The following is a 27,899-nucleotide window of genomic DNA, read 5'->3' as shown; positions in this document are numbered from 1 at the left end:
TGAGTCAGGAAGTGCAAGGGAAAGAAAACCACACAACTGCAGCGTTTACTATTAAACCAGAGCCAGGACTTTATTTACAGAGTTCCCAAATCAAAAGTAGCACATAATTATATATCGAGTTTGGTAGGAAGACAAAGCATTGTTACTTCACAACCGCCACTACATGCTTCTTCCTCTCTGACACAACTGGCACAGATCCAGGCTTGCTATGTTTACGACGATTCATTTCCCTAGAAATAAACAAAATATATAAAATATGAGCAAGTATATAACAAATTACCTCAGCAAAAACATATTAGAGTTTTTTAAAGAAATGATTGTTAAATACGAGTTTTAAAAATTCTTTGCAGTACAGACTGACTTCAAACTTATGGTACTGGGATTATACATATGTGCTACTATGACTAGCTTCTTTGAATTCATTTAGAAAATACACAGTATTTCATAATAATAGCTATATTACAATTGAATTGTTTTGTTTTTGTTTGTTAAGACAGGATTTCTCTATGTATCTCTGGTTGTCTTGGAACTCGCTCTGCTGATCAGGCTGGCCTCAAACTCATAGAGATCTGCTTGTCTCTTCCTCCCAAGTGCTGGAATTAAAGGCATGCACCACCACTGCCTAGCTACAACTGGTTTGTTGTTGTTTTTTAGCATTATGTGTCGGTAATTTTAGCCCTGGAGAGATAGAGACAGGAGGATCTCCAAAGCTCACTAGCCAACTAGTCCAGCAAACAGGTGATTTCCAGGATCAGTGAGAGGCTGTTTCTAAACAGTAAGACAGTGATACAGCAGAACACCTGACCTTGGCCTCTGGCCTACATGTACTCACAAACATGTACACATTCATTTACACAAACATACACAGACACACACAGACACACACAGACACAAACACACACACACACACACACACACACACACACACACACGAGAGAAAGGGGGAGGGAGAGGTCATTTTTTAAAGTGGAACATTTCCTGAATTTGTTTCACAGGGCCTAAGCCTGCACTATTCCAAAGTTAAGCACAACATATACATTTTAAAATCCTGTACAAGTTTTAAAATGTGAGTCTTTCCCTCTACTCCTTCCTTTCTTTCATCCATGATGGCGACAGAACCCAGGGGCTTGTGGCCCAGGTACTTCTTCTACAATGGTTCTGTTTCTCCAACTGAGAAGTGAGCTTTTTTTTTCTTGATTACTCATTTATTTCATTTGTACTTTAAACATTTTCAAAAATAAATAATGACAAATTTCATAATCTTATGAGATTTTATGAGTGAGGAAAGCCCAGAAAAGACATTCACACACTGTACCGTACATTGTGTACAGTACATCAGTGTACCATACATTGGTATACGGTACATCAGTGTTACTGCACATCAGTGTACCTCACATAGGTGTACAGCACATTGGTGTCCAGTACATCAGTGTACGCACATCAGTGTACCACACATCGGTGTACAGCACATCGGTGTACTGACCGCTCCTTTATGAGAAAGTTTCTGCTTGATGATGGTGAGGACAGAGATGAGAAGGAAGACAGCTAAGAGTCCTGAGGTAAGAGTCAAATGTCTCAACACATACTTTCGGCGACGAGCTTCCTTCATAACACGCTGCTCCTGAATCTGGCTGTAGATAGATTTTGGTAGATGTCGGTGGCGAGCAATCCGTTTTATATGCGGATGGTATTGAAATTTTTCCTTTAACTTCTGGTTATAATCATTTGCTGCTTTTTCTCGTGATGTAAGCTAGAAACAAATGCATTTTGATATCTCAAATTCTTTATAGTTTTCTTGAGTATAAAAGTCTAGAAAGCACCCCTTTGCCCTTCTCCCCCAAATTCAACTGTACTACACACAAACCACATCACCGGTGAGCGGTGAGTGTGTGGGCCTTCACACCAGTCTGCAGGCCCCTGCTGCTCTCCAGCCAGCACACCAACAAGGTCAACAGATGCCAGAAGGTAAACAGCACTACTGCAGGGGCGGCTGTGAGCGGCTGGGGGCAGGCTGGGGCTGCCCTCAAGAGGTTGAGCACACTAGGCACAGAAAAGGCATCCAGAGTAGTCAATTTAGGTTTTGGTAAAAATCTAACTACCTGAAAATAAAAGAAGTATGTAACCCCATACGTAAGTTTTGTTTATCAATGCTAAGAATAAAAGAAACACACTAGAACATTCCATTATGAATGGAGATACGAGATAGTGAACTAATGACAACTGAACTTAAAATAGAATTATCTTTGATTATTGCTTACTGCTGCTTGACCTTTCTGCCAGGGCTAAGCAGAAATCATTTCAAACCCAACATTCCTTTCTTAGTACTTGTTTCTCACATAAACACGCTGCACAGTCCACACAGGAAAGCAGACATTTACAAAGTACCAACAACGACAAGAAAACCCAAGTCAAACATTATCTTACAGCCCAGATAGAGCTGCACTTTCATGGAATCTATTTTAGATTTAGGTTTTCAGGTCTTTGCCACCAGACGATCTCCCAGGGATGAGCAGCCTTTGACACGTCCAGTCACTACTGCTTTAACAGACAGCAGAGGTGTTCATCCAGATTCTACATTTCCACTCTCTATGTCATCGCTCCGTCCAACCAGAGAAAACAAAGAATGAGGGAGGCCCAGGTGTGTCAATGTGAACTGATAAACCCTTCTGAAAGTGTATTTGTGCATGAGCACAGACACAGCAGTGCCTGTGAAGACAGGTCTACACAGGATTTTCCTCCATCGCTCTCCACCTTATTTCTGGAGACAAGACTCCAATTCAACTAGCTGGCCAGCCACTCTAGCTAGTGAGCCCAGGGCCACTCCTGTCTTCTGTATGAAGCTGAGAGTGCTGGCCTGCTGCTATGTCTGGCTTTTTAAAAACAAGAAAAGAGAAGAGAGAAGAAATAGAGAAGAGAGAAGAAATAGAAGAGGGAAGGGAAGGGAAGGTAGGGGAGGGGAGGGGTCTTGCTTCCCAAGTACTTTATCAAATGAACCAACTCCCCAGCCTTGAAGATGTCTTCGATAGGAAAAAAAAGTACCAGTGAGCCCTTTTATTGTTGCTAACTTCCCATCACAGTGGTATTAACCTGATTAATTAAGTACTTCAAAAAGCTCTTAACAATGATATTCAATGAAATTGCAACCTGATTTTGAAGCAAGGAATGAAAAATGGGCCTTACCACACCCAATTTTTCAGATGCATTAGCTTTCCACAGCCGGATATTCATTTCATCGGACCCACACATAATGTACTTGCTGTCAGAAGTCCATTTCACACAAATAACATGTTGCATTCGTTTTGTATGATACACTTCCCTGTAGAAAAGAAATTAAGTTAATATCTTTAGGAGTTGTAGAACAGATTTTCTTTAACCACTGCCTTCTGATGATCAGAACACTACTTTTGTGTCTGGAGGAAGTATAAAAAGACAACTCAATTTCAATTCATTGTATTTTCATTGAATTTAACTAATTTGGTTCTATTCTAAGTGCTTGGGAATTAAAGCAAGCAAGCAAGCAAGCAAGCAAACAAACAAACAGACGGCCTGATAGAATTGCCAATGATAGAAATATAAACACACTAAGCAAAACTCCACAAAAGTTGGCTTTTCCTCCCTTCTTCCTCCTTTTTTTGTTTTTGTTTTGAAACATTTCTCTGCGTAGTCCTAGCTTATCCTACTCTATAGACCAGGCTGGCCTTGAACTCAAAGATCAGCCTGCCTCTGCCTCCTGCGTGTTCAGGGATTACAGGAGTGTGCCACCACTTCTGGTTAGAAACGGCTTATTCTTAATATTTACTCATCCCCAATTTAATTTGGATCAACAGCCACTCTCTCTTCAATGATATTTTACTGGAAAATAAAATGAAGGCAATGGCCGACACAGAGCACCCTAGTGTGCTCTTAGTGTGCGCACCCCGGCTCTCATTTTGCTTGGGCACACTGTTCTGAGCCTAACTGAAGTGCCAGTTTATTTACAGGTGTGAAAATGCAGAGAGGGCTGCAAAGTGTCTGATAGGCTGAGGTAAGAATCAGTTAATACATGGCGATGTCACATCACTCCTATTTGGAAATGCCGTGAAACAGCTAAGTGAATTCACAGGAGAACTATATTGGGAAGTGTTAAGAAGAGCATTTCAAACAAGTAAAAGGTCAGAGAAATTAAGATGAGACTTCTTCATTCCAAATACAGAAAAAATGAGTCCACGCCGGGCAGTGGTGGCGCACGCCTTTAATCCCAGCACTTAATCCCAGGGAGGCAGAGGCACGCAGATCTCTGAGTTCGAGGCCAGCCTGGTCTACCGAGTGAGTTCCAGGACAGCTAGGGCTACACAGAGAAACCCTGTCTTGAAAAACCAAACAAAAAACAAAGGAGTCCAAAAGCAGAAGGGGTGACAGGACGGACTCAAGTCCACAGTAAGGTAGGACCTACAGGACGACCACGTCAGCTGTAACCTGTCTTTACAGACTGATCCAAAGTGCTCTCACAAACTGGCCTTGCTCATTGCTTCCAAGATACACATGAAATATTAGAACCTCAAGAATGTTGTTTTTAAAGAGGGAACAGTGGTTATTACAATGAAGCTTGGATGAGAAGACTTTCTTCCCTTCAGTGCCCTGCTTTTTGTATGCTCAGCTCGCTATCTCTACTTTCTTAAAAGCCGTTTGCCATACACACATAAAACTTTTCACAGGGTGCCATGAGTTACGTCTGGAAACTCAATGAAGCTTCAGTAACCATCAAATATTACTTGCTCAAGGAAGCCAGTCATCTACGGCTAGGCACTTAAGCAATTCAAAATCGTTCTTAGTGGTAAACTCTATAGTTCTTAACCTCTTTTTTGCAATATGCTACATGTATTAAGTTCACTAAAATGTGTATCAGGAAACTTTTAAAAACTTAAAATAGTCAAAATAAATTTATTTTCTCATGTGAATGCTATTGATTTTGTTTGCTTAGTAAATACTGAAAGAAATCTCACTAAGACACGTACTTCCAAATACTGTTTTTATTGAAATTTAAAAACATGTGGGCAAAAGAGTTGGCTGCCAATCTGATGAACTGAGTTTAAACCTTGGAACCTGCACTGTGGGTGGGCCTGCACTGAGTCCCACAGTGGTTCTGACCTCCACGTGCACACACAGCAGGTGCACAAACATGCATAGACACAATAAACAGACAAGTACTTTCTACAATGAAAACAAATGTACTCTTCAAGGACCAGCACAATCTATATAGCTGACCCCCAAATGTACTTGGGAGGTAGCTTTCCGGCAGGCATGAAGCCCTAGGTTTGCTCTGCAGCACTGTATAAAACCAAGCATGGTGGTGTGTGCCTGTAATCACCACACTTGGGAAGTGGAGGCAGGATCAATTCATCTTTGGTTTTATAGCAAGTTTAAGGCCAACCTGGAAAACCAGATATTCTTCAAACAAAACAAAACTATACCTAAACCCAAAGACTGAACTTCAAGCACTTTAAAGTCTTTCAGGTGTAAACACTTAAAACACAGGCATTCGAGGCATTGCCTAAGCTTGGTTACACAAGCTCTGTAGTTAGAGAACGGAAGAGAAGACCATGGGAAATGAACGGGAGCTAGTGCTCAACATGAACGAGAGGAATGACGTGTATCTAACAGGAAGTAACTCGCCTAAGACTGTTTGCCCACATGACAACAGGACACAATCCTTCAGCAATGGCATATGAGAATTCCTTTCTACAATTGTGGAACCAGCTGAGCTTTCTAGCTTGACCTGCGTTTAGACGTTCATATACTTTGGAGTACAAGGGAGAAATGCGCAGTGATAAGTGACACGATCAGAACATCCTCAATAGTGTGCGTCTGACTCATCACATCTGTGATGACAGGGATGACAACCGTCTGCTGGTAATGATGAAAGACACAGTGAGTCAAGTGAGAGTGAGACAGATACAACTGCCACAGGTCAGAATATGGAACACTCTGGCTAAGCAGACAGCCTAGGACTGAGAAGATATTCTCGGCTCTCAGCTAGGACAGAGAGATAGTGACAGCACGGCGGGCCTTCAGGGAGGTGTTCATTTTCTATGTGGGCAGAGGCTTGGCCAACACAGAACTCCGAGATTAAGGAGCTCCTTCCCCACCCTCTACACCCTGCTTGTTCTCCTAGTCCTGGCCCTGCCTCACCCAAAGGAGAGTGAGTCAGGACAGGGACAAGAAAACAAACATCATTTTCCAGGTGGTCCGAAAACCTCTACTATAGGAGCAAGGCTAGTTTGTCATTAGGAATCAGGATCTAAATTCTACTATTGCACTATAATGGTCTGATAGCTTCATCCTGTAGTAACTGCACCACAAAGGGAATGTTCTTAAGAGTTCTTTAAAAGGAGGTGAAAGGTCTAAAAACAATTCTTCCAATGTCTGGAAAGTTAGTAAGCGTGGTATCAGTGTGTCCATAGTGCTGACACTAGCACCCTTACTACCTCCCATCTCTCCACACAGGTTCTGTCGTCTTCCTTTCCATACGTACTTTCTCCTTCTCTTTCCCACCACATACAATGACTCCCCAGTTTCTTTTACTTAAATGCAATTCTGTCAAGAAAGCCTAGGCCACTTAACCAAGAAAGGGTACACACACACACACACACACACTTGTATGTATATGTGTGCATACAAGTGTGTGTGTATATATGTATATATGTATATATGTATATATGTATATATGTACACATATGTATATATTCAGTTATCTGATTTTTTATATTTTGATATCTTTCAATAGTTTTTGTTTGTTTTATTGTGGTTTTAGGGGGTTGCCTAGGTTAGCCTGTGTGCTGGTTAGTTTTTGTCAACTTGACACAAGCTAGAGTCATCTGGGAAGAGGGACCCTCAACTGAGAAAATGTCTCCATCAGACTGAGCTACAGAAAGGTCTGTGGGGCATTTTCTTTAATGACTGATGTATGAGGATCCATCACATTGTAGGTGGTACCACCCCTGGACAGGTGGTCCTGAGTGATTAAAAAGTTGGTTGAACAACTGGGAAGTAAGCCAGTATGCAGCATTCCTCCATGGCTTCTGCTTTTGTTCCTATCTCCAGGTTCTTGCCTTGAGTTCCTGTCCTGACTCCCCTTATGATGCACCAACTAAAATGTCTAAGCCAAATAAACCCTTTCCTCCCCCAAGTTGTTTTTGGTCATGGTGTTTCATCACAGCAAGAGAGCAAGCCAAAACAACCTACAATCTTCCTGCTTCTATCTCCTGAGTACCAAGAATAAATGCTGCCAAGCTTAGCTATCGGAATGTTTATGGAACAGTTGTTTCAATTTCCTTTGGTTTATGTGTACGTTTAGGAACATGTGTAACCATTACTAAAGAACAGGGAGAAAGTGTATGCACGTGCTTTGTAAGCCACAGCACATGAATCAGGCTTTAAGGAGGAAAAAATGGTCTAAGAGAAGAACTCATAGCTAGAGCATTCTCACAAGGGCTCACGCTCAGTCCTCAGCATCACAAAGTCAGCCAGTAAAGCAAAACGTAAAGCACAAAATTTCCCTGAAGTCTCTGAGAATGCCGTAGTTTTCTAGATTACCTCAACACAAAAATCTGTTATGGTATAATGCATGGATGCATACATGCTATACTGAGTTACATATAATAAGCAGTAGAGTTAAGCTGTAGAAAACAACATAAATCTTAAAAACAGGAACAATAGTAAATATGCTCACAGACTGAGATATACAGTGTGATGGCTCAGCACTGAATTTCCCAGCTCTCAGTGCAGAGTACACAGTGGAATCACTATGGCAATGGTATCTTGTCCTCACTTTGTTTACGTCTGCGAGACTACTTCTCAGCCTTCCATCTCCCTCATAAGCCATATCTGCTTTGGCAATGCTTTGGTGACTGCCCTTGACCCTAACCATGGTCTAGGTTATATAAAAGCTTAAACAAAAAACTCAAACAAATAAAAAATAACTGTCATGCAGTTTTCAGAATACACTGCTGAGATTTGGAAGAGAGCAGATGTTATTAGTATGCGCCCCCTCCCCAAACATACACACACATGAGTACTGATGTGACTGAGATTTTGTCTTTAAAAATGTTGTACTCGAGCTTGGTCACCAAGAGACTTTCCAGAAGCACAAGCCTGCTGTTGGTCTGGCCATTAATAAAATGACTCAAAACTTTGAACTGGCTTAATCAGCATGGTTGCCAATAACTATACCATGTGGATCAGTACCTAGTAGACTAAACTAGAAAGGAGGGAAATGAGTTTAGCAACTTAAACTGCTTTTTCTTCTCATCTTTAGCTGGTTAAATGAGCTGGATTTGAATGTATAAAAAACAGTATTAGGAATGTTATTTATTGCTTTAAAAACTACTTTCAGAAAAAAATTATCTGAGTTCTTTACCATCAAACTAAATTTTTATTAATTTTATGAATTATATAGAAATAATCTCCTAGTCACTAAAACAAACCACCTGATTTGCCCTAATTTGATAGAGCAGAAGCCTACGCTCCATGTCACAATACATGGGTGTAAGCCCTACCGCATACACATACCCAACCACCTTCTAGGAAAGGATGCATGATTATCAAGACAAGGCTGGTGGGCACATACCTGCTTCGGCTTTTGTCCACAGGGAAGATTCTAATCGACTTATCAAAACTAGCAGATACAAATTCCTTCCCAGTCGGAGAGTAGTCGACATCAAGTACTGCAGACACGTGATCCATGTGGACCATAACAGGAGTGTCCAGTGCACGCATATCAAAAGTATACAAGCTGTAAAACATTGTTAAATATTAGATGTAAATTTCTACAAAAAAGCCATATGTAGCATTAAAAGAGATTAGTATAAATAATAATATTAGCTAGATAATGAACCTCTTAGTAAGTATTCTGATTCTGAATACAGGTAAGGTAGGTAAGCTACAGAGAATTCTTATTACTTTGTAAGATTACACAAAACCAAAAAAAAAAAAAAAAAAAAAAAAAAAACAGTAACAACAACAACAACAACAAAAAAAAACAAACCAGTGAGATGGCTCAGTGGGTAAGCTTTGTGTGCACCTGGTGGAGCTGAGTGCAATCCCCAGGACCCACATGGTAGGAGAGAACCAACTCCACACAAGCACTATGGGTGTGCATGTGCACATACATGCATGCATGCACACTCACACACAAACACCCCTCCACTAAACAAATAAATGTGGAAGAGGCCAGAGAGCTGGTTTGCTCTGTGAGGACAGAAGTCAGCTGCCTGCATTCTGGAAGAGGGCCCTCAGGAGATTCTGATTATGTTGGCAATTCCCAAACTAGGGAAAAATAATTCTCTTTTGTTGTGGTTGGTCTTGTGCACTGCGTATTCAGACACTGAGTTCTATACCCCAAGATCAGGTTGCAGTCAGGACATGAACTGGACTGTATTGACCAATGTGCTGTAAAGAATGCTTCCCAATAATCTTTGATTGGACAATGAAAGGCTGGAGCCTGTGATTGGGCAGGAGAGGAGGGTGGAACTTGAGGTTGAATGTGGGTCTCAGGTAGGAACCATGAGAAGAAGAGAGGAGAGGTAGAGAAGATGGCTGCTATGAGGTAAGACGAACCATGATCATGTGGCTCTGAGGACACACATGGAATGGTAACCAAGCGAGACACAAAATTCAAGTAATACAGGGCTTATGGCTGCGATGTAGTTGGAACCTGCTGAGCACAGTCCCAGAAGCTTGTAAGTAAAATACCAGGATTCTGTGTCTGCTATTTGGGAGCTAAACAGGACAGTGAGGCAGAAACTCCCCTTAAAATAACTATAGTCTTTTATTTAAGCAAATTGCTTTTTCTAAACAAATTGTTTTGTCATTCTGTGAAGGAAACAAAATACAAATCTGTCCAAATTCCAAGCAAATAAATTCATGTGGACAGAAAGGCCTAACATTCTGAGTTATGGGAATTCTTCAGGCAATTTTCTATTCTAAACCTTTCTTACGAACAATAAACCCATAGCACTGAGCTAGTTTAAATGATTTGCATACTTTCTACAGGAATAATCAGCTGCTGTACACCTGAATTTAAGTTTTAATTCAAAATTATAATATTAAAAGAAAAATGAAGATACAAAACAGAGACAGCACAAAAGGATCCATGTTGTCTGAGGGAAGCCTTCGCGTGGCTCTTCAGCCACAGACCCAGTTTTTTCTCAACACTGCCTCCTTCCTGCCTCAGCTTTCCCATGCTGGGACTACAGGCGTATGCCATCACCAAAAATATTTCAAAAATAAGGACAACTTTGGAAAACTAGCAGCCATTTCTTATAAGACTTATATTTTGTTTTAGGAACTGTATATAAATCTTCCCAAGGGAAGAAATGAGAAATTCCAAAGCAGCTCTGAAAAAAGATTATCTTAGCAGACAGCTAGCTCACAATGTACTTTAGAAATCTTAGCAGAGAGGTCGCCATGCTGCAGTATTACTCTTGTCTTTGGTTGCCTTAATTGGTAACAGCACATTTCATTTCGAAGCCTCCATTACAGTAAGCAAAGGCTTCAATGCGGTTGGGCATTGCTAATTAAGGAATCACCTCTGCTTCGTCTCAGTACAGGGAGAACTTTAGTTGCTGGATGAAAGCACCTTGTAGTCCCATGTACAAGCTGTCATATCTATACACTGGACACTTAATTTTTACTCATGTGTATGTGGGTGCTTCCTTATCTGTATGTACACTACATATGTGCAGGCGCCTTCAGAAGCCAGAAGAGGGCATCATATTCCTGAAACAGAAGTTACAGGTGGTTCATTGTGAGGTGCCTAACGTGGGGGCTGAGACCAGAAGTCCTCTGCAAGTGCCAAGTCCTCTGAGCCATCTCTCCAGGCCCTGGTGGGCAAATTTTAAATGGAGAAAATCTAAAAGTCAAACCTACCAACAAGCTTGTACTTTCTCAAAAGGTACATTAAGAATGAACATAAAAATAATAAAATACATTAAAAACATAAAAGACTGACACATAATTTTCACTAGATTAACCTCTCTGGTTGTTAACCTTACCTGATGACAATAGTAAAGAGATAAAATGAGACAGCAATGTTCAATGTCAACAAGAGTAAAGCACTATATAAGGAACCATAAATCTCTGAGTTCAAAACAAGTCTGCTAAGCCAATTTTACAGACACAGAAAATATCTGCAAATATTAAGGTAAAATCTGAACTATCATGTTGCCTAGCTTAATGACAGCAAACAGTTTGACCACATGATCATCACTTGAGGCATCACACATACTTGTGAAAAAGATACTGTTTCTAACAAAGCATGAGTGGGCCATGCATTACTGCTTGTATTTGTTCTCAAGCAATGTCTTTCTATAGAACCCCAGCTGGCCTTGACCATACCACAGAATCCTGGGTAGCCTCAAACTCAATCCTCCTGCCTCAACCTCGAGAGTGCTACAGAAATAGCTATGCACCTCCACACCTGCTGGTCTCATCATTATTTCAATGGCCCACATAAGAGAGCATTCAGTTTCTTCTGTTTGGTCAAGTGAGCCTTGAGATATTTACTGTAACAATCCAACCCAGGCATTACAAAATAAAAGCAGCCCTAACTGGCACGTAAGCAAATAAGGATAGCTATATTATGAATTGTGCAAATAGGATGTACCATAGATGTTAGTCTACTATTCTTTGTCTAAGTTACTCTAAAATCTGAGAAAATATTTTTTCTAAAAATCTCTTCTCCAATTTGGAAGATTATTTTGAGCAAAAGAAATGACTGCATATGAAAGTTTACTTACCAAGTGAAATACATTATATTAACAAGGCAATGTGACAGAGCCATTTTTGTTAGGAGTAAGTTTCTAAAAGGAGAGACACTTACTTATAATCTTCATTTGCTGCAGTAAAGTTGAAAGCTTCCATAGGGTTCCAACAGATTGTATTTGTTCTCATATCCAGGATAACCTAAGAAAGGAAGTTACATTATCCCATTACTACAAAACTAATATATACAAAATGAGTAAATTTTCTACTTTTTTTCTGATTTACGCTAATACTTTCATATGCACAGTACACAATGCAGAGCAGTGGAGAAGGAAGTCAGTGACTGTTTTCTGAGAACAGACTGTAGTATAAACAGCAGAACAATATTTAACACCTAGTTCCTAAACCTCAAATGGTTAACTGTTTACTTAGAAACTGAAGGATATATTAGGTTTTTTTTTGTTTGTTTGTTTTTCGAGACAGGGTTTCTCTGTATAGCCCAGGCTTCCCTGGAACTCACTCTGTAGAGCAGGCTGACCTCGAACTCAGAAATCTGCCTGCCTCTGTCTCCCAAGTGCTGGGATTAAAGGCGTGCGCCACCACTGCTCAGCTACTAAAATTTTTTTAAAGATACAAATGACCACATAATAGTTAGGTACAAAATTAATAGTGAGCTTAGGGTTAAAGTTCAGAAGAGAGGTTTCACAAGGCAGGATCTGAAAAGACCTTTGGTGACTGGCAACTTGTAGTATTTCTCAATGCACTGGGGAAGAGGAAAGAGAAACCCACGTTTACTGTACAAGGCTCGCTCGCTCGCTCGCTCTCGGGCACTTGCCCACTGACGGCTCCTTTCATGTTTTCACAACTGCTTCCTTGGTGAGGAGGAGAGTGACTATAAATGCAGAAGGCAGCTTACAAATTATAATAATGATAGTGATGATGACGATAATAAAGCCAGGCGTGGCGGCACACACCTTTAATCCCAACACCAGGAGGCAGAGGCAGGTGGATGTCTGAGAGTGTGAGGCCAGCCTGGTCTACACAGTGAGTTCCAAGACTACCACAAAGAAAGAGTCTAAAAATCAATGGAAAGCTGAATGTTAGCACCATCATTCTTGAGAACAACTCTATGAAAAAAAACAGAACTATGAAATATTGATTCCACTTTTTTCAGTCACTTGATATACAGAATTGTATAAAACAAAGACAAGACTGAAACCCACCTTTTTCAAAGGAGTAGCTTGCCGCATATCATACAGTACTATATTCCTATCAGAGGCACAACTTCCCAAGAGAAATGTCTAAAAATAATTGAAACAATCACCAGTTAGAAGCCAGGGCTGGAAGCAAATGATGTCTATTCAAAGCACAATTATTTAATTATCTTTAACATTGATGTTAAACCCGCAAGCTGTTACACTCAATCCTACTTTATAAGGATATAATACATCACCCTTAATCTCAGCTAAGTAATGTATTTTCATGGTTAACTCTCCAGTAATATAGAAGAACACAATTAACTTACCTGCTCTTCAACTTAAGACTAAGTAACTGCTTTTAACTATTACAACACCGGTAAAAATTTAACTCTTCATTTAAACTCTTCTTTTGAATTATTTCCTTAATATAAAATTTTAGGAGTAGCATCAGCAAATCAAAAGTATAAACAATTTTATGACTTTTGACATTTAAGGCTGGTTATTTTTTGAAAGTATAACAACATCCCTGTAATGTGAGAATGTAGCTTTTATTATAATTAGATGAAATCAGGCAGTCGTTTATATGACAATATTTCCTAAACACTCAATTTCCTACCACTTTACAGGTGTGAGTTCTCTCCTTGTACCATATGGGTTCCAGGAGTCAGACTCAGGCTTCAGGCTGGTGGCATGTAGGCAAGTGTGCTTCCCTACTGAGCTGTCGCCCCACCTCTTAAGTCGGTCACTTTATGGCTATAAAAACCTTTTAGGATTCATTTATTTTATGTGAATGGTTTGTCAGCATGTATGCTTGTGTACTACATACGTGCCTGGTGCTGCTGGACTCAGAAGAGGGTGCTGGATGACTTGGAACTGAACTTACAGATGGCTGTGAGTCACGATGTGGGGGCTGGGCACCAAACCCAGGTCTTCTATAAGAACATCAAGTACTCTTAACCACTGAGTCACCTCTTTGGTCCCCCTACCCATCCCCTATTTTCTGAGAAAGTCCCTCACAGACCCTGCAGCTCACCGTTTGGCTAAAAGGCTGACTGCTAATGTAGGTTACAGGCATACCACTGTGCTCAGCTTTTCCATGTGTGCTGGGATCCAAACTCAGTTCACATGCTTACAGCAGGCACCACTTGGACAGCAGGCACCGCTTGGACAGCAGGCACCGCTTGGACAGCAGGTACTCCTTATACAGCAGGCGCTTCTACCCACTAACCGCTTCTCCAGCTCATGATCCCACTCTCTCTAACACTGTTCTTCCTCATTCATGGTTCCAGGTACCATAATTCTTGGCTTCTGCCTAATGTTACTCCCTACTGCAAACAAAGCAGGAAGAGTTATTTACTAAATAACTGTGTGGCCAGCTAACTCCTACTGTGTGCACACAGTTTAAATAAAATATCATAAGCTAATGTTTATGATCTGGCCTCCCTTCTTCTCAAAATCCTGTCTCAAAAAAAAAAGCCTTCGAAGCCCTCCTTTAGCTGCCACTTAACCTCCTACCCTTTCCTGGCTTTTCATAATGTTACCTTTGGTAAGACCAGGGTCAATTTCTTTTTTTTTTTTCTTTTTTTTTTTTATTGGATGTTATATTTACATTTCCTATGTTGTCCCCTTACCCCATCCCCCACCCACCCACGAACCCCCAATCCCCTCACCCCCCCCCCTTCTTCTCGGAGGTTGTAACCCCAACCAACCCCCCCCACTCCCACCTCCCCACCCTCAAAATTCCCACCCCCTGGGGCATCCAGCCTTCATGCGGTCAAGGTTATCTTCTTCCACCTATGCCCAGCAGGGCCCTCCACTCTTACATATTCAACTGAAGCGCTGGATCCCTCCCTAAGTGCTCCCAGGCTGGTGGTTTAGATCCTGGGAGCTGTGGTTGGTTGGTATTGTTGCTTTCCTCATGGTGCCACAAATCCTTTCAACTCTCCTTCATTCTTCACTCTAACTCCTCTATTGAGAACCCCATGATCAGTTCAATGGCTAGTTGTGAGCATCTGCCTCTGAGTATGTCAGACTCTTGGAGACCTCTGAGGAGATATCCATATCAGGCTCTTATCAGCATGCACTTCCTGACTTCCACATCAGCATCTAACTTTGGTGATTGCACATGGGATAGATACTCAGGTGGAGTGGTCTGTCCCTCACTTTGTCTCCATATTTGCTCCCTTGAGTAATTTGTTGCTCCTTCTAAGAAGGACCGAATCACCCCCACTTGGTCTTCCTTTTTTATGGGCTTCATGTGGCCTGTGAAATTATCATCCTGAGTGAGGTAAGCCAATCACAAAAGAACACACATGGTATTCACTCACTGATTATTGGATATTAGCCCAGAACCTTGAAATGCCCAGGGTCAATTTCTAAAACAAAGACTTTGATATGAACATAGCAAAAAGTTCCACCTAAACTTTCACACTGCAAAATATGGCAATTTTCAGTATTAACTTCTGGCTTTACCAGAATTTTAAGCTTTAATATTTTAACATAAAATTAATTATTGATGAATAGAGGAAATAACTCTACTCTATTTGTTCACGGCAGTCTGCCCTGCCCTTCCCATTAGCGTTAATACAGGGTAAGAGACGTGTACATGATTTGCTTTTATCACTAAGTCAATTCATAAGATTACAAAGAAAAAAGCCAGTGGACAAATGGAGATACTAAACAGGCAAGTCTGAAAAACACGGTCAAACAGTCATAAGCAGTAATGATGATTTTAAAATTGATCATCAGCTCTTCTAATATGTTCATCAAACTAGAAAAGTAATATTTGTCTGTCCCTTCAAAAAGAAGAAATCACTATCTGTCTGTGTTTACTGCTGTTTTGATAAAGACAAAATGCCATCTTATACTTAAGTAACCCTTGTTTAAAAAAAAAAAAATATATATATATATGTATATATCACAATTTATGCTCACAATAAACCTATAAAGTACAATCAGAAACATAATCAATCTCTGTATTTTAACATAAATAAATACAGAGACTTATGACTTGGCTGAGGTAGGTGGTAAGGCAGGCTTTAACATAGTATTTGTATCTGTAGCCTGATCTTATCTCGTGTCCATGGCCATGCTCTGTAAAGCTGGCTTACCTCTCAAGGCCTGACCTCACTTCCACAACTAAAGTGAACACCGGGAAGTAAGAGGAAGGTGCATCCAGGAAGACATAGCTCAGACAGAAATCCTAGACTGAGATCAACAAACTTTTTCCATAACAAGCCAGAAAGTAAGTATTTTACGTTTTATGGGCCATGTGATTCCCAGAGCAATCATTCAATTTTTCCAGTGTGGTATAAAAGCAGCTGTAGGCAGTACAGGAAGAGGGTCTGCTTGTGTTCTAGAAAGGCTTTATAACGTGCAGGGGAGTACACTGGCAGTCCCTGCTCTAGACCTGTATGTCACCTCATGCAGAAGTGTGCACACAGGTACACGCTAGGGCAGGGTAGCCTTGTCTGCTGGCCTCTTGGCAACGCTTCAAGCCCAAGTTCACCCTACTGCAGCACATCCTGTCCCAACAGCATCCCGGAATAGTCAGTCTACTCTGCTACTCTAGCTTAACCTTTCCTCCCTCTCAACCATGCTGGGTCTCTGAATATGACATTTGCATTTCAGGATTTTCTCTTACAGAAATTAACATGGTAACTTCCTATTAGCATGAAAGGAAAAGAATCCTGACTGAGTCTTCTGGACAATGAGGGTCATTTATTGTTATGTATTCAGAAAAACAGCAGAGAAAGATCGGCAGCCCAAGGACACATTGGCCTCTAGTTCATTGGCCCCTCTTCTCAAGTTCACATACAAACATATCATACAATAGCCGACCTCCAAGTCTGTATTAGATTAGGAAAAACTAGGAAACTCAGACTGTAAAGCAAAAGAAGAAAACCAGCCCACTAGAGGTCATGTGTATTATTGTAAACGCAGCAGCACGCTCAATGCTCACACTCATTGACCTCCAAGAGGCTTACGACAAAGGAGCGTTCTCCTCAGAGCACAGCAGTACTATCTGATGGAGCACCAGCGTGGGAACCATGGAAACATAAGGCTAATGTGAGGCTGAGCAAAAAAGATGACACGCTCCAGACCAGACTATGCCACCCAAGGTCTGTCTCAAAACCAAACCAAAAAGAAACAAGTATTCATTTAGAGTCTACTCTGACGAGCAGCTGAAATGTTACAGAACATATATATAACTTAGAAAAATTATTAAATGCTAGAAAGCCATTAAAATGTAGAAAATGTTTCCTAAACAGATAAAATTTCATGTCAAACAATAAACAGAACACATATTATTAAAAAGACCATTACCTCAATAGGATTAAATTTAACACTACTTATACTGTCAAATCCCCAGTTCATCGAGCACACGGGGCTGGTTCGTTCTTCATCCCAAATGTCTACTTGTTGTCCACATGTGGCAAAGACTGGGTCTTTCCAGTGATGATCAATGCCAGTATACACTGTCTTTAAAAGCAAAGAGGGTGTCACAGAGGCTCATTACGACTTTAAATCAACATATTTTAATTTTTCTTCCTACAAAGAAACTTCTTTCCACTTCTCCCACCTCCCTTTGCCACAAGCTGTGCAACTGAGTTGCCTACATCTGGAAAGGCACAAGGTTGGCATATCCAGAATGCAATAGGTGAGCTTCACCTTGGGAAAACACCTAACTGATCATGGTATCTCCCCTGAGGGTAAGTCTAAAGAAATTCTTTGAAGCCTTTCCTTAAAGGGCAAAAGAGTATCATAAAATGCTAAGGCGTTTTATAAAAATGAATCAAGTTTGCTTTGGAATTACTAATTTGTTACCACCTGGACATTTTTCCATCTTGTACACACATCCTACCTCCATTTCCTTTTAAGAATATTGAGAATTTGTTAAGACCTGAAACATCACCTACATATACACTGGTGTATAATAAATGGTGGCTTTCAAATGCACATATCTAAAGATTAAACCTAACTTCAGAATTTTGTCTGCTTAATGTAAGAATATCAGCATTCATTATATAAAACATGTAAGTCAAATGTTCTAAATCACTCTTAGGCTGTTATTGAACCCCATCTGACTTAGAGAACAACTCGTGAGAAGTGTAAGATTATACAAGAAGCACATACTACTCCGTGTTTCCTTGAGAAATTTTGAGCTTTGTATAAGATCTATGATGATAAAAACCAGAGAGAAACTAAGCCATTATTTTCCAAACATTTACCTTACACAGTTTCTTCTGTGACCTTCCTTTAAGAAAATACTTCATTGCATTCCCTATATGATCTGTAAGGCCTAATATAGCCAGTATTTATTAGCTATAGAGAAATCAGACTCTATTAGAAAGAACACCAAAGAGCTGTTCATATTCTTTAGCTTCAAAGAACTTTAATTACACAAAATGTTGCTTTTAAACCTTGTTTTAGCAAGCCAATTATTAAAAATAAACCCTCTGAGCTGTTACTTTTTTTCCCTTTTGGAATTACAAAAAAAGATAAAGAATTTTAATAGGCCAAGCATCATTCAATGTGTTCTGTACCTTTCCTAACACTGTGTACAATGGCTCCTCCTCCTCTCCGTAGCCTGGTCCATCCATTTTCCACTGCTTCACAGTTTTGTCATCTCCAACCTAGACACAGTTATTTTATGATGACTCTAATGACAATAATTGCAAACACAAATATCAAATTGCCAAGTATCTCATTTCAAATAGAAACATATACCATTCTTTCATTTTCACGTTTATTGATGCATTTATTTTCTACTTTAGCATAAAAAACTGTAACAAATATATAAAGCACAAAAAACCCACAACAAAACAAACAAACCCCAGTATGAGTAAAGCAAAAGGATAGGAACAGATCAAATTTAGGTTACATGAGAATAGTATTTCAAATCAGAATAAAAATGTATTATAATACAGATATTGGAATATAAGATCAATCATTTGGAAAAGTCTGACCCTGGTTTGGTGGCACACACCTATTATTTCAGCATTCAGGGGTTAAGGTAAGAGGATGGTGAGTTTAAAGCTAATAGAGGCTACATAGTAAGCTGGAGGATGACTTGCTATCCTCTCCCAAAAAACGAAAAACAAAATGAAACATTGAGGAGCGCTGGGATGGGCTGGAGAGATAACTCTGAGGTTAAGAACACTTGGTGCTCTTGCAGAGGTCTTGGGGTGGGTTTCCAGTACCCCCATCTCACAACTGCCTCTGACCCTAAACAATCAGATGCTTTCTTCCAGTCTCGCCTGTAGGCATGTGGTCCTTTTACATATAGTCAAGGCACATACATAGACATAAAATAGTTTTGTTTTTAAATTCTGTTACCAATGTGGTGGCACACGCTTTTTAATCCCAGCTGTAAGGAGGCAGAGGCAGGTGGATGTCTGTGAGTTGGATGCCAGTCAGGTCTACATAGTGAGTCTCAGACAAGCCAAGGTTTGTCTCAACAAAACACAAAAAGTAGGGGCTGAGGAGACTGACAGCTCAGCAGTTAAAGCATTTCCCCGAAAGCAAGAACAGTCCCTAGAACCAATCTAAATGTTGTGTAGGCATGGCAGCTCTCTAGTAATTTCAGCCTTAGAATTCAGAAGTGGGGATCCAGAAAGCAAGGCTGCCAGTAGGACTTGCCCCCCAGTGAGAGCTACTGAGAAAGAGTCCTAGTATCTGAGACTGAGACTGAGAGCTTACTATGTAGCGTGTATTAGCCTTAAACTCACCATTCTCCTGCCTTAACCTCCTCTACACACATAATTCATACGAATGCATATACATGCACACGCCACATACATAAAAAGATGAGCAAAGTAAGTTGAGCCAATACAATACACAATACATTTTAGATCATTTCAAATGCAAAAAAAAAGGGAAACAGATGAAAATGCTCTTGAGAAGGCACCATTGTATAATCTTAAAGTAGACAGAGCCCTTCTCTGCTGTCATCCAACTACTCCCTTATTAGCCTTCAAACCCAACTACAGACCTCTGGAGAAGCTCTCAACATCCCACAAGATCATTCCTTCTCACTGTGCTAAAGTTACAGAGATATTGAAACCTAACAGTGATTACTAATGTTACCTCAGGCCAAATCAAAGTGAGTCAAAAAACTGGTAATTTAGACTTGGATGCTTAGTAGCCATGTTTGAGACAGGTGAAGTAAGAACTCAGACAGAATGTGCACTAGAATGTGGCTTGTGGTTAATAACACAAACAATCATGTATGTGCTACTACACAACAGTTAGCAGCTTTATCTGAAGAACATGGAACCAGAACCGCTCTGGACTTGGCAGTACACATACATAGGTACCTAATAAACACTTTGGGTAGGAGACTCAAGGCCAAACTTTTCAGACCCATTAACTGAAGATAATTTCATACAATAGTTTTAATTCTCTGTGTATGAAGCAGTTTTATAGTCTTTCACTTCTGCTATCATACTGATGGCTCAAAGAGTGTCCTAGATTTCAGATTTTTTTATTAGTGATGCTCAAAATGTGCCATATTCCAGGCTTCAGTTTAAAATGTACGTCTATTACTGTATCACACACGTTTACTTCTGCCTATCTCAAAGTTTCTAGTCTCAGAATAACATCTCTGCCTTTTCCCCTGCAGCTTCCAATCTAGGACTAAAGTGTTTGACCTTTTATGCTCTATATAAAAGCGAGATGCTATAGTGTTCTTTTCATGGCTGGCTTATATCACACAGCATAACATCCACACTGCTGCAAAAGACAGGATTTCCCTTTTTTCTAATAGTTGAATATATCCATATACCAAAATTTTCTATATCTAGTCATTTATTGATGGATACTTAAGAAGGCTTTATTCATTTTGAATGCTTTAAAATATAACCACAGTTCCCCAAAAATTATCCAGTAGGGTTGAAAATTAAGTTTAATGATAGAGCCTTGTCTAGCATGCACAGTTTGTTTGATCCCCAGCTCCATAAAAAAGGACAAAAACATGCTGTAAATAATCTGGCTGGGATATTATTATTGTATCAATTCAAATATCCAGAGAACGCCAACGGGAAGAACAGAAGTCTTAGCTGCCGGCAGCTCTAGCTGGCCACCCAATTCCTTTTACCATCTATAGCGCATTCACTGGGTCACGCAATTCTATCTGCTCTGTGGCTACTGTGTTTTCCTCATTAAGGAGAGGCATTCTTCAGTCCCACATCCGTGACATCATTTATTTTTACATTTTCCTCATACTGATGTCATACTATAATCTCAATCATTAACTCTGTAGTGATGATGCCAGGGTAAGTTCTGACTTTTCTTCTAAGTCCCAGAACTTCACCTATAAAGGACAGTCAGCTTCACACAAATAACCTGTAGCAAGTCCAATTCATCACACCAGACCCTCCCTCTCCTCTAAACATGCTGGTAACTGCTGACTTCTCCTTTTCCATGGCAGGAATGACTCATGAAGCCTCCAAAACTTCATTCAACCTGACCACTATTTTTTATAGGTTTTATTCACCAGGAAGCTCCCAATTATTGCTTATGCAAACAATGAGAATTGCCTACAAACTGAGCATGTACTGCTTTCAAAGCAATCATTTTAAAGCACAGCAGGGAGTCTGATGTTCATCTGTTTTAAAACCCATCAGTGAATCTAAACTAGTATTGATACATCAATATTCATAGCAGTATTACTCAAAATAGCAAAAAGGTAGAAACAAACTCAAAGTTCATCAATAAATGAATGGGTTAAGAAATGTGGTATAACTACATCACTGTTAATATTATGCAACTTGAAAAAAATAACTTTTCTAACATATGCTACATCATAGAGAACCTTGACTTCATCATGCTAATTGAGTAAGGCCTAGGCAACTGCACATACAAAACTCCTATGATTCTACTTCTGTGGAGCACCTAGAATAACCAAATTCTGAGAAACAAAAGTAGAAGAGCTGCTTCTGTGTGGGCTAAGAGGAGGGTACGGGAGCCACTGCTGAATGAACACAGCTTGATGAATGTGCAAGGTAAACTGGCACAATATATAAACATACCAAAGGTTACTAAACTGCACACTCAGAATCAGTTACAAGGGCAGATCTCTATGTAGTTATTCTTCCCTGTGCACATGCTTCCCACTGAGTCCTTGCTGACACACTACAAATTATTCATCTTAGCACTAAACATTTTCCACAGAAAGCCAATCATTCTACCATTGTCTTAATCCCATTAACCACACCTCTCAGAGCTTAGCATATTAGTTCAATGGTGTATAGCACTTGTTTATAAAAAGGTCAAAAATAGTAAGTATGAGTAAGGCTGGATTACTTAAAGAAAACTAGGACTTTTCCAGGTTTAATGAACTCTCTAGTACTAATGAGCTCCACAGGCCGTTGCAACAAATAAATGAACTTGAAAATAACTTATGCAATTAGATTTTTCCTGTGCAGCTGAGACTTAATGAGTTAATAGTACACTCACAGTAAAAAAAGAAGTCCCACAAAAGCGAGTGCATATTCCCCGTACAAAACCTTCATGTGCTTGTATCGTTCGGAGGCATTGTCGTTTAGTCAGGTTCCAAATTTTAACCTATGATAAAACAGAAAATTCAGAGAACTCTAAATGTTAAATATTTTAGAACTTCCACATTGAAAGGGCTATGAACTACTCTACCAAGCACTAAAACCAAAATCCTTTGGATTATAATAATGTACTGTACATGGACAAATATATCAACAACAGAAAACTCAACCTGTCAAATACTCCGCTGATTCTACAGTGTTTCAAAGTCTTTCCCCTTACCAGATTAGGAAATTAAGTGTTCAATCATCAATAACAACTTCTGTGAAAAATTCAAATACCTTTATTATAAACATGATTAATTTACATACTGTCAAATTGAACCTTACACCACTGAACTGACACCATTTGAAGATTAGATGGAAAACTACTAATCACTTCGGTTTAGGTCTAAGAATTAAACTGAAGTCAAACTGAGAGTAGCTAAAGGAAAGAGGTTTGTAATAGAGTGTGCTAGTTTAAAACAAGATTTAAAGTGACACTTGCCTCTCCATCACATGCCCCAGAAAGGACAGTAGTCAGGCTCTTTGGATGCTTTGCCAGGCAATTGACTCCATCACGATGACCATCCAGGGAAGCAAGGAATGGTTTTGCGAATACTCGTTCCAACTTGGTAGCATTTAAAGCTCTTACATATTCTCGTGGGACTTCAAAAGGATGTAAAGTAGGGTCATAGTTCCTTGGAACTGGAATAAGAACAATCTCTCTGAATAATAATTCACATTTAAGAACAATCTCTCTGAATAATAATTCACATTTACTATTTCTTGTGGAAAACCCTAGCTAATCATGTAATCTGTTACTCAATAAGCCTTTAATTAGGAATATTGTTTTCTGCCTAGCACTATGAAAGACACAAAAGTACACCAGTCACTTAAAGACCTTTTCAAAATTATGGGAAAATCATGATATATAGTCCTGTATAAGTAGATTATCTATACATACACACACACAGCTTCCCTTCTATATGTCCTACCATATTCAACTGGGTATGTGACCTCTCACAGGGTAGGGGTTCTAACACATCGTTCATTTGTACTCCTATGTCTAGCACAGTACTTGGAACAAAGCCAAGCATTATGATGACCTTCTGTTTAAGACCTAGGCTGCTTGTGCTAGCTGCTCATGGTGCTAAGCACTGCACTGACAGAAACACAGCACTGTGATGTTAACTGAATAATACAACTGCTATTTATTGGACACTTTACATTTGTTCCCTTATCTGAAAAGCACTGGTATAGTTCACTGACTTCCACACACTACTCCAGATACTTCCTTAACTTACATTATTTCCAAAGTACCCCACAGGGTACATCTATTCCTATCTTCCACTATATAGTTGTGAGACTGAGGTACAGAGGGGACAAGTAACCTGCCTATGAGCCATGTTCTTTCTTAACTAGTCTGCCAAACATGCCGTCTCATTCTAAGTCCATGACTAACTAATTCAATGTGCAACAGTACATACACTTCCCTTCACCATCACCCTGCTATCCTTGCTTTCTGACTCCGTACTAACAGTGCATCATACCCACCATGCAGTAAAGCTCAAACCTTGGCCATTCCTGAATTCCACACTCCACAGTCTCCAATCCCAAAGATCAAGCACTCGTCCTCACTGAAATGGTCACCCTTCCCTTTCCTCCAGGGATCTGCTAACTTAGTGTTAGCCCTGAGTACCTTACACCTGGACTACGGGTTCACTCTACTTGATTTGGCAGTAGTTTAAACTGTTATCAGATTAATCGAGCACAGGCTATTCTCGTAATCAAAATCTCCCTGGAGTAGTCCTCAAACCTTTAGATTTTATGTCTCATTGTAACACAGTTTTTGAGCTGGTATATTTCGTACAAGCATGTATTAAAGATGCTTGGTTTTTGTTAAAATTTTGTTTTCAATTAAGCTCCCTGAGAGAAAAATTTAACATCTCCAAATGTACGTCTTAACATCTGGTTTTAGTGGAGAAAGATTCACTGACTTCCCCACAGTGCCATGTCAACAGGATGCTAGCATACAGCAACCGAGCTCTTGCTGGCATGTTTTTCTGTAGTATATAGGTGACTGCACAGTGAACCTCTCATTGGTTTAGTTCATACAGTGCTGAACAAAATGAGAACTGACTGTACCTCACAAAAATAAGCAGATCCAAGGAGAGGAAAGGTGTCCACTGACAGCTCTAGAGCTGGCAGTATTTATTTAGTGTATTTACTTTTTGGTCATCATTTCCACCAGGTTTGCAAAAGCTATTTAGAAATGTTTGATCTACTGTGATGTCGACAGCTGTTTCTACAACTGATACTTTACTAGTTAAAAGAAGGTAGTGCATGCTGTTTCCAAATACTGTCTTGTAGACAAAATCTATTATCATTATAAACAACACACTCAGTATAAGTTTTTAAACAGAAAACACATTTCCAAGCATGTATTTTCAAAAGAATCTCTGAACAGCACAAGATTTTTTAAAGTAATTTACTGCAACAACAAATGTTTTTAGTCTTTCCTTTCGATCTATAAATTATTATACCACAAGAAAAATATAAACCGTAATATGCTATGCTATTCTAAAGGTAGAATCAAGTCCTCCCTTGTCAACTCTACTCTGCCCAGAATACACAACATATGGCTGAAATGAGGTTGTAAGTTCATTAAATACCACATAAATAGATATTGTTTGTCTGTAAACACAGGCTCACTATGTAGCCATGGCTGGTCTAGAACTCACCATGTAAACTGGAACTTACTATGTAGACCAAGTTAGCCTGGAACTCAGAACTCTGCCTGCCTCTGCCTCTGCCTCTACAGTGCTAGGATTAAAGGATGAACTACCAAGCCTGGTTCAGTTTATTTTTTTAGCATACAAATTTAAACACTGATGTCCTAAGTGTATCCCCATATTGTAATAGAGAGTCTAAGCACGCACCTACCTTTAGAGGTACTAAACTAAGTTCAAGCCCCTTTCTGGTCTTCTACAACTTGGTCTCATTGTCTCATCAGCTTCAAGTACTTCCGGAGCTCAGCTCAGGCACCTTCACTCCCTGTCACCTCAAACAACCTTGTACTCTCCTTCTATAAAACAGCCCTTCCATCAGGACTTAACTTTCACCTAAATCTACCCAAACCTCATGTACCCCTTTATAATATTCTCTTTGTCTTCTAAATCACAATCATTGTATCTACTTCCAACACATTCATCTAGTCACAGACAAAAAAACTAACACTAATGTAGCACCTGCCACGTATCATAAGCGCTGGACACCACAGTTTAAAACTCATATAAAACTACATATATTTGTGCAAGGTGCTCTTACACATTAACTAGACACATCAAAATTATCGAGGATATTTCAAAAATAAAGCTTCACAAGTACTTTCCCAGTATTTAAATCCTGCATAAGATTTACAAGGAAATAACTCTAAATAAAATATAACAGATGTGTTTCTTGTTTTATATTTTATAGCACTCCAAATATTCTATTCTTCTGTTTTGCTATTACATTTCTATTATAGAAATAAAAATAGGGAGATACTGTTGAAAAAAGATGTTACTAACAAATAGGGCTGTATCTCCTAGCATAAGATTCTGTGTCCAGGCTGTCACCCATTCATTCATTCATTCACTCATACACTTACAAAGTAGCTATTAATGTGAGTTATTGTCTAAACATTGTGCATATAAGAATATGATTCTTCCTCTTCTTTACAAGCTCAGTCTGATAGGAAAGCCTGCTAATCAACAAATAATCATGAGACAATGTGATAAGCACTGACAGAAATCCAAACAATATGTATTGGAAACACAGAAGACGATACTGAAATGCAAGAGAAAGGACAAGTTCAGGGAATAAGTATGTAAAGATTATGATTGAGAGAAAGTTTCTCATAGGTATAGCTCCAAGAGAGAGCCTGAAATTCAGCCACACTGGCAAGGGTAATGTAAGCCATTGTCTTAGTTAGGGTTTTACTGCTATGAAGGAATACCATGACCAAGGCAACTCTCATAAGGACAACATTTAATTGGGGCTGGCTTACAGGTTCAGAGGTTTAGTCCATTATCATCAAGGGGGGATCACGGCAGCATCCAGGCAGGCATGGTGCAGGAGGAGCTGAGAATTCTACATTTTCATCTGAAGGCTGCTAGCAGAATACTCCCTTCCAGGCAGCTAGGACTAGGGTATTAAAGCCCCCATCCACAGTGACACACCTACTCCAACAAGGCCACACCTCCAAATAGTGTCACTCCCTGGGCCAAGCACATATAAAACATGATAGCTATCTAACCAGCAACGTACTGATTGGTGAAAGTGGAAGGAAAAAAACAATGAGGTTCAAAGACTCAAAACAATATCAAACCATAGTGACAAATCTACTCTTCATTTAAGAAATATTACCATGTTAAAACACCTTGGGAGAAGGGGCCATATACCACCCTTAGCAATGCTGGGGGAGGGGAAGGGAAAGGGGAGAACCTCTAGTAACCAAGAGTCACTATCACTCCCATTTACTCTAAGGGCATGACTTTTATGCCTTAGTTATATCTATTCTTGTCTTCAGTTACAATGGTCTGCTCAGACAAGAGTGGTCTCCTCTCATGTCTGTTACCAAGAAATAATTTATAAACGGTCAGCATGCTAAGAGAAACAAACCAGTAAATAAAACTCACTAACTTCATCCTAACTATTCTCTCCTCAAATTCTCAAGAGTAGTTATGAGTAGTTGAGCTGCCTTAAATCTCTTCTCATCTTGTTTCCTTCCCACACCCAGAACTAGTAAATGTCCAAAGCACAGCTTTAAAACTTTTTTTTTTTAAAACTTTGAACGCTTGACTCATGAGTTTGGCTAAAACTCCACTTTCCAACAGCTAGAAACCTGAACAGAGAACGCCTGACAGGAGAAAACTGGAAGCACCCTTGCTATACAGAACTACTTCCCTCTAGAGGAAAATTCTCACAAAGGACTTAGAGGGATATGTCATCTGCAACTCTGTTCCTCAATAGCCCTGTGTGGACACAGTCGCCTACGCGGACAGGGAAAACCAGAGCGCTGGCCTCCCGCCCCTTTTACTGCTCGAAAGCTGGTCAGACCCAAGGAATCCGGGAGGACGCTGCTTCCTCGGTTCCAGTTCCTCTCACCTCTTTGTATGTCCAGTTTGGTTTCGCGGACATAGTTGTCAGGGTTCCGGCTCAGCATTTTCACCTTCATCTTGGCGGCTCTGGGTTTCGGACTCCACGAGCCTTTAAGCCGGGTTCGACTTAACCCACACAGACACACTACTTCCGCCTTCCGCAGGCTTCTTCCTGTCACGTGGTTCCGTAGAGTAGCAGCCGGATGGCTCAGCTGGACCCGGCGGCGTGCCGTAGTCGCTCCGGCTAGGAGCTGGAGGGGAGGGCCTTCGGCTGTCTCTCG

The 27,899-nt window shown here is 40.0% G+C and overlaps 1 protein-coding gene and 1 non-coding gene across 3 annotated transcripts; both read right to left on the bottom strand.

Annotated features, from left to right (window-relative positions):
• Window positions 1–44: 44 nt before the first annotated feature.
• On the bottom strand, window positions 45–27,793 carry Dcaf13 (DDB1 and CUL4 associated factor 13). Of its 2 annotated transcripts, none has more exons than XM_028766181.1 (11): window positions 27,626–27,793; window positions 22,983–23,182; window positions 22,398–22,505; window positions 18,485–18,574; window positions 17,265–17,420; window positions 12,963–13,040; window positions 11,858–11,940; window positions 8,606–8,770; window positions 3,181–3,316; window positions 1,587–1,750; window positions 45–230 (listed from the first exon to the last, which is right to left on the bottom strand). In XM_028766181.1, exons 1-11 carry the CDS (start codon window positions 27,693–27,695, stop codon window positions 143–145), a joined length of 1,338 nt encoding a protein of 445 aa, XP_028622014.1. In that variant the 5' UTR covers window positions 27,696–27,793; the 3' UTR covers window positions 45–142. The 2 variants fall into 2 exon arrangements, with proteins under 2 accessions (XP_028622014.1, XP_028622008.1); XM_028766175.1 differs by having other exon boundaries at window positions 87–230; window positions 1,484–1,750; window positions 27,626–27,772.
• Window positions 17,494–17,658, bottom strand: LOC114622075. Its single transcript, XR_003711544.1, has one exon. It is a non-coding gene; the product is annotated as a U1 spliceosomal RNA (small nuclear RNA).
• Window positions 27,794–27,899: the final 106 nt, after the last annotated feature.

Source organism: Grammomys surdaster, unplaced genomic scaffold, assembly GCF_004785775.1.
Source record: "Grammomys surdaster isolate TR1022 unplaced genomic scaffold, NIH_TR_1.0 63, whole genome shotgun sequence".
Classification (NCBI taxonomy): Eukaryota; Metazoa; Chordata; class Mammalia; order Rodentia; family Muridae; genus Grammomys; species Grammomys surdaster.
This window is presented reverse-complemented; position numbering and strand designations above follow the sequence as displayed.

Bases quoted from the DNA above. Each gene is read 5' to 3' on its own strand.
- Dcaf13 (XM_028766175.1), bottom strand. From the start codon at position 27,695: ATGAAGGTGAAAATGCTGAGCCGGAACCCTGACAACTATGTCCGCGAA. The intron at 17,421-18,484 runs GTACAGAACACA...TTGCTTTTAAAG, and splicing joins TGTACACAGTGTTAGGAAAG to ACAGTGTATACTGGCATTGA. The intron at 3,317-8,605 runs GTATGTGCCCAC...TCTTTTCTACAG, and splicing joins GTGGACAAAAGCCGAAGCAG to GGAAGTGTATCATACAAAAC.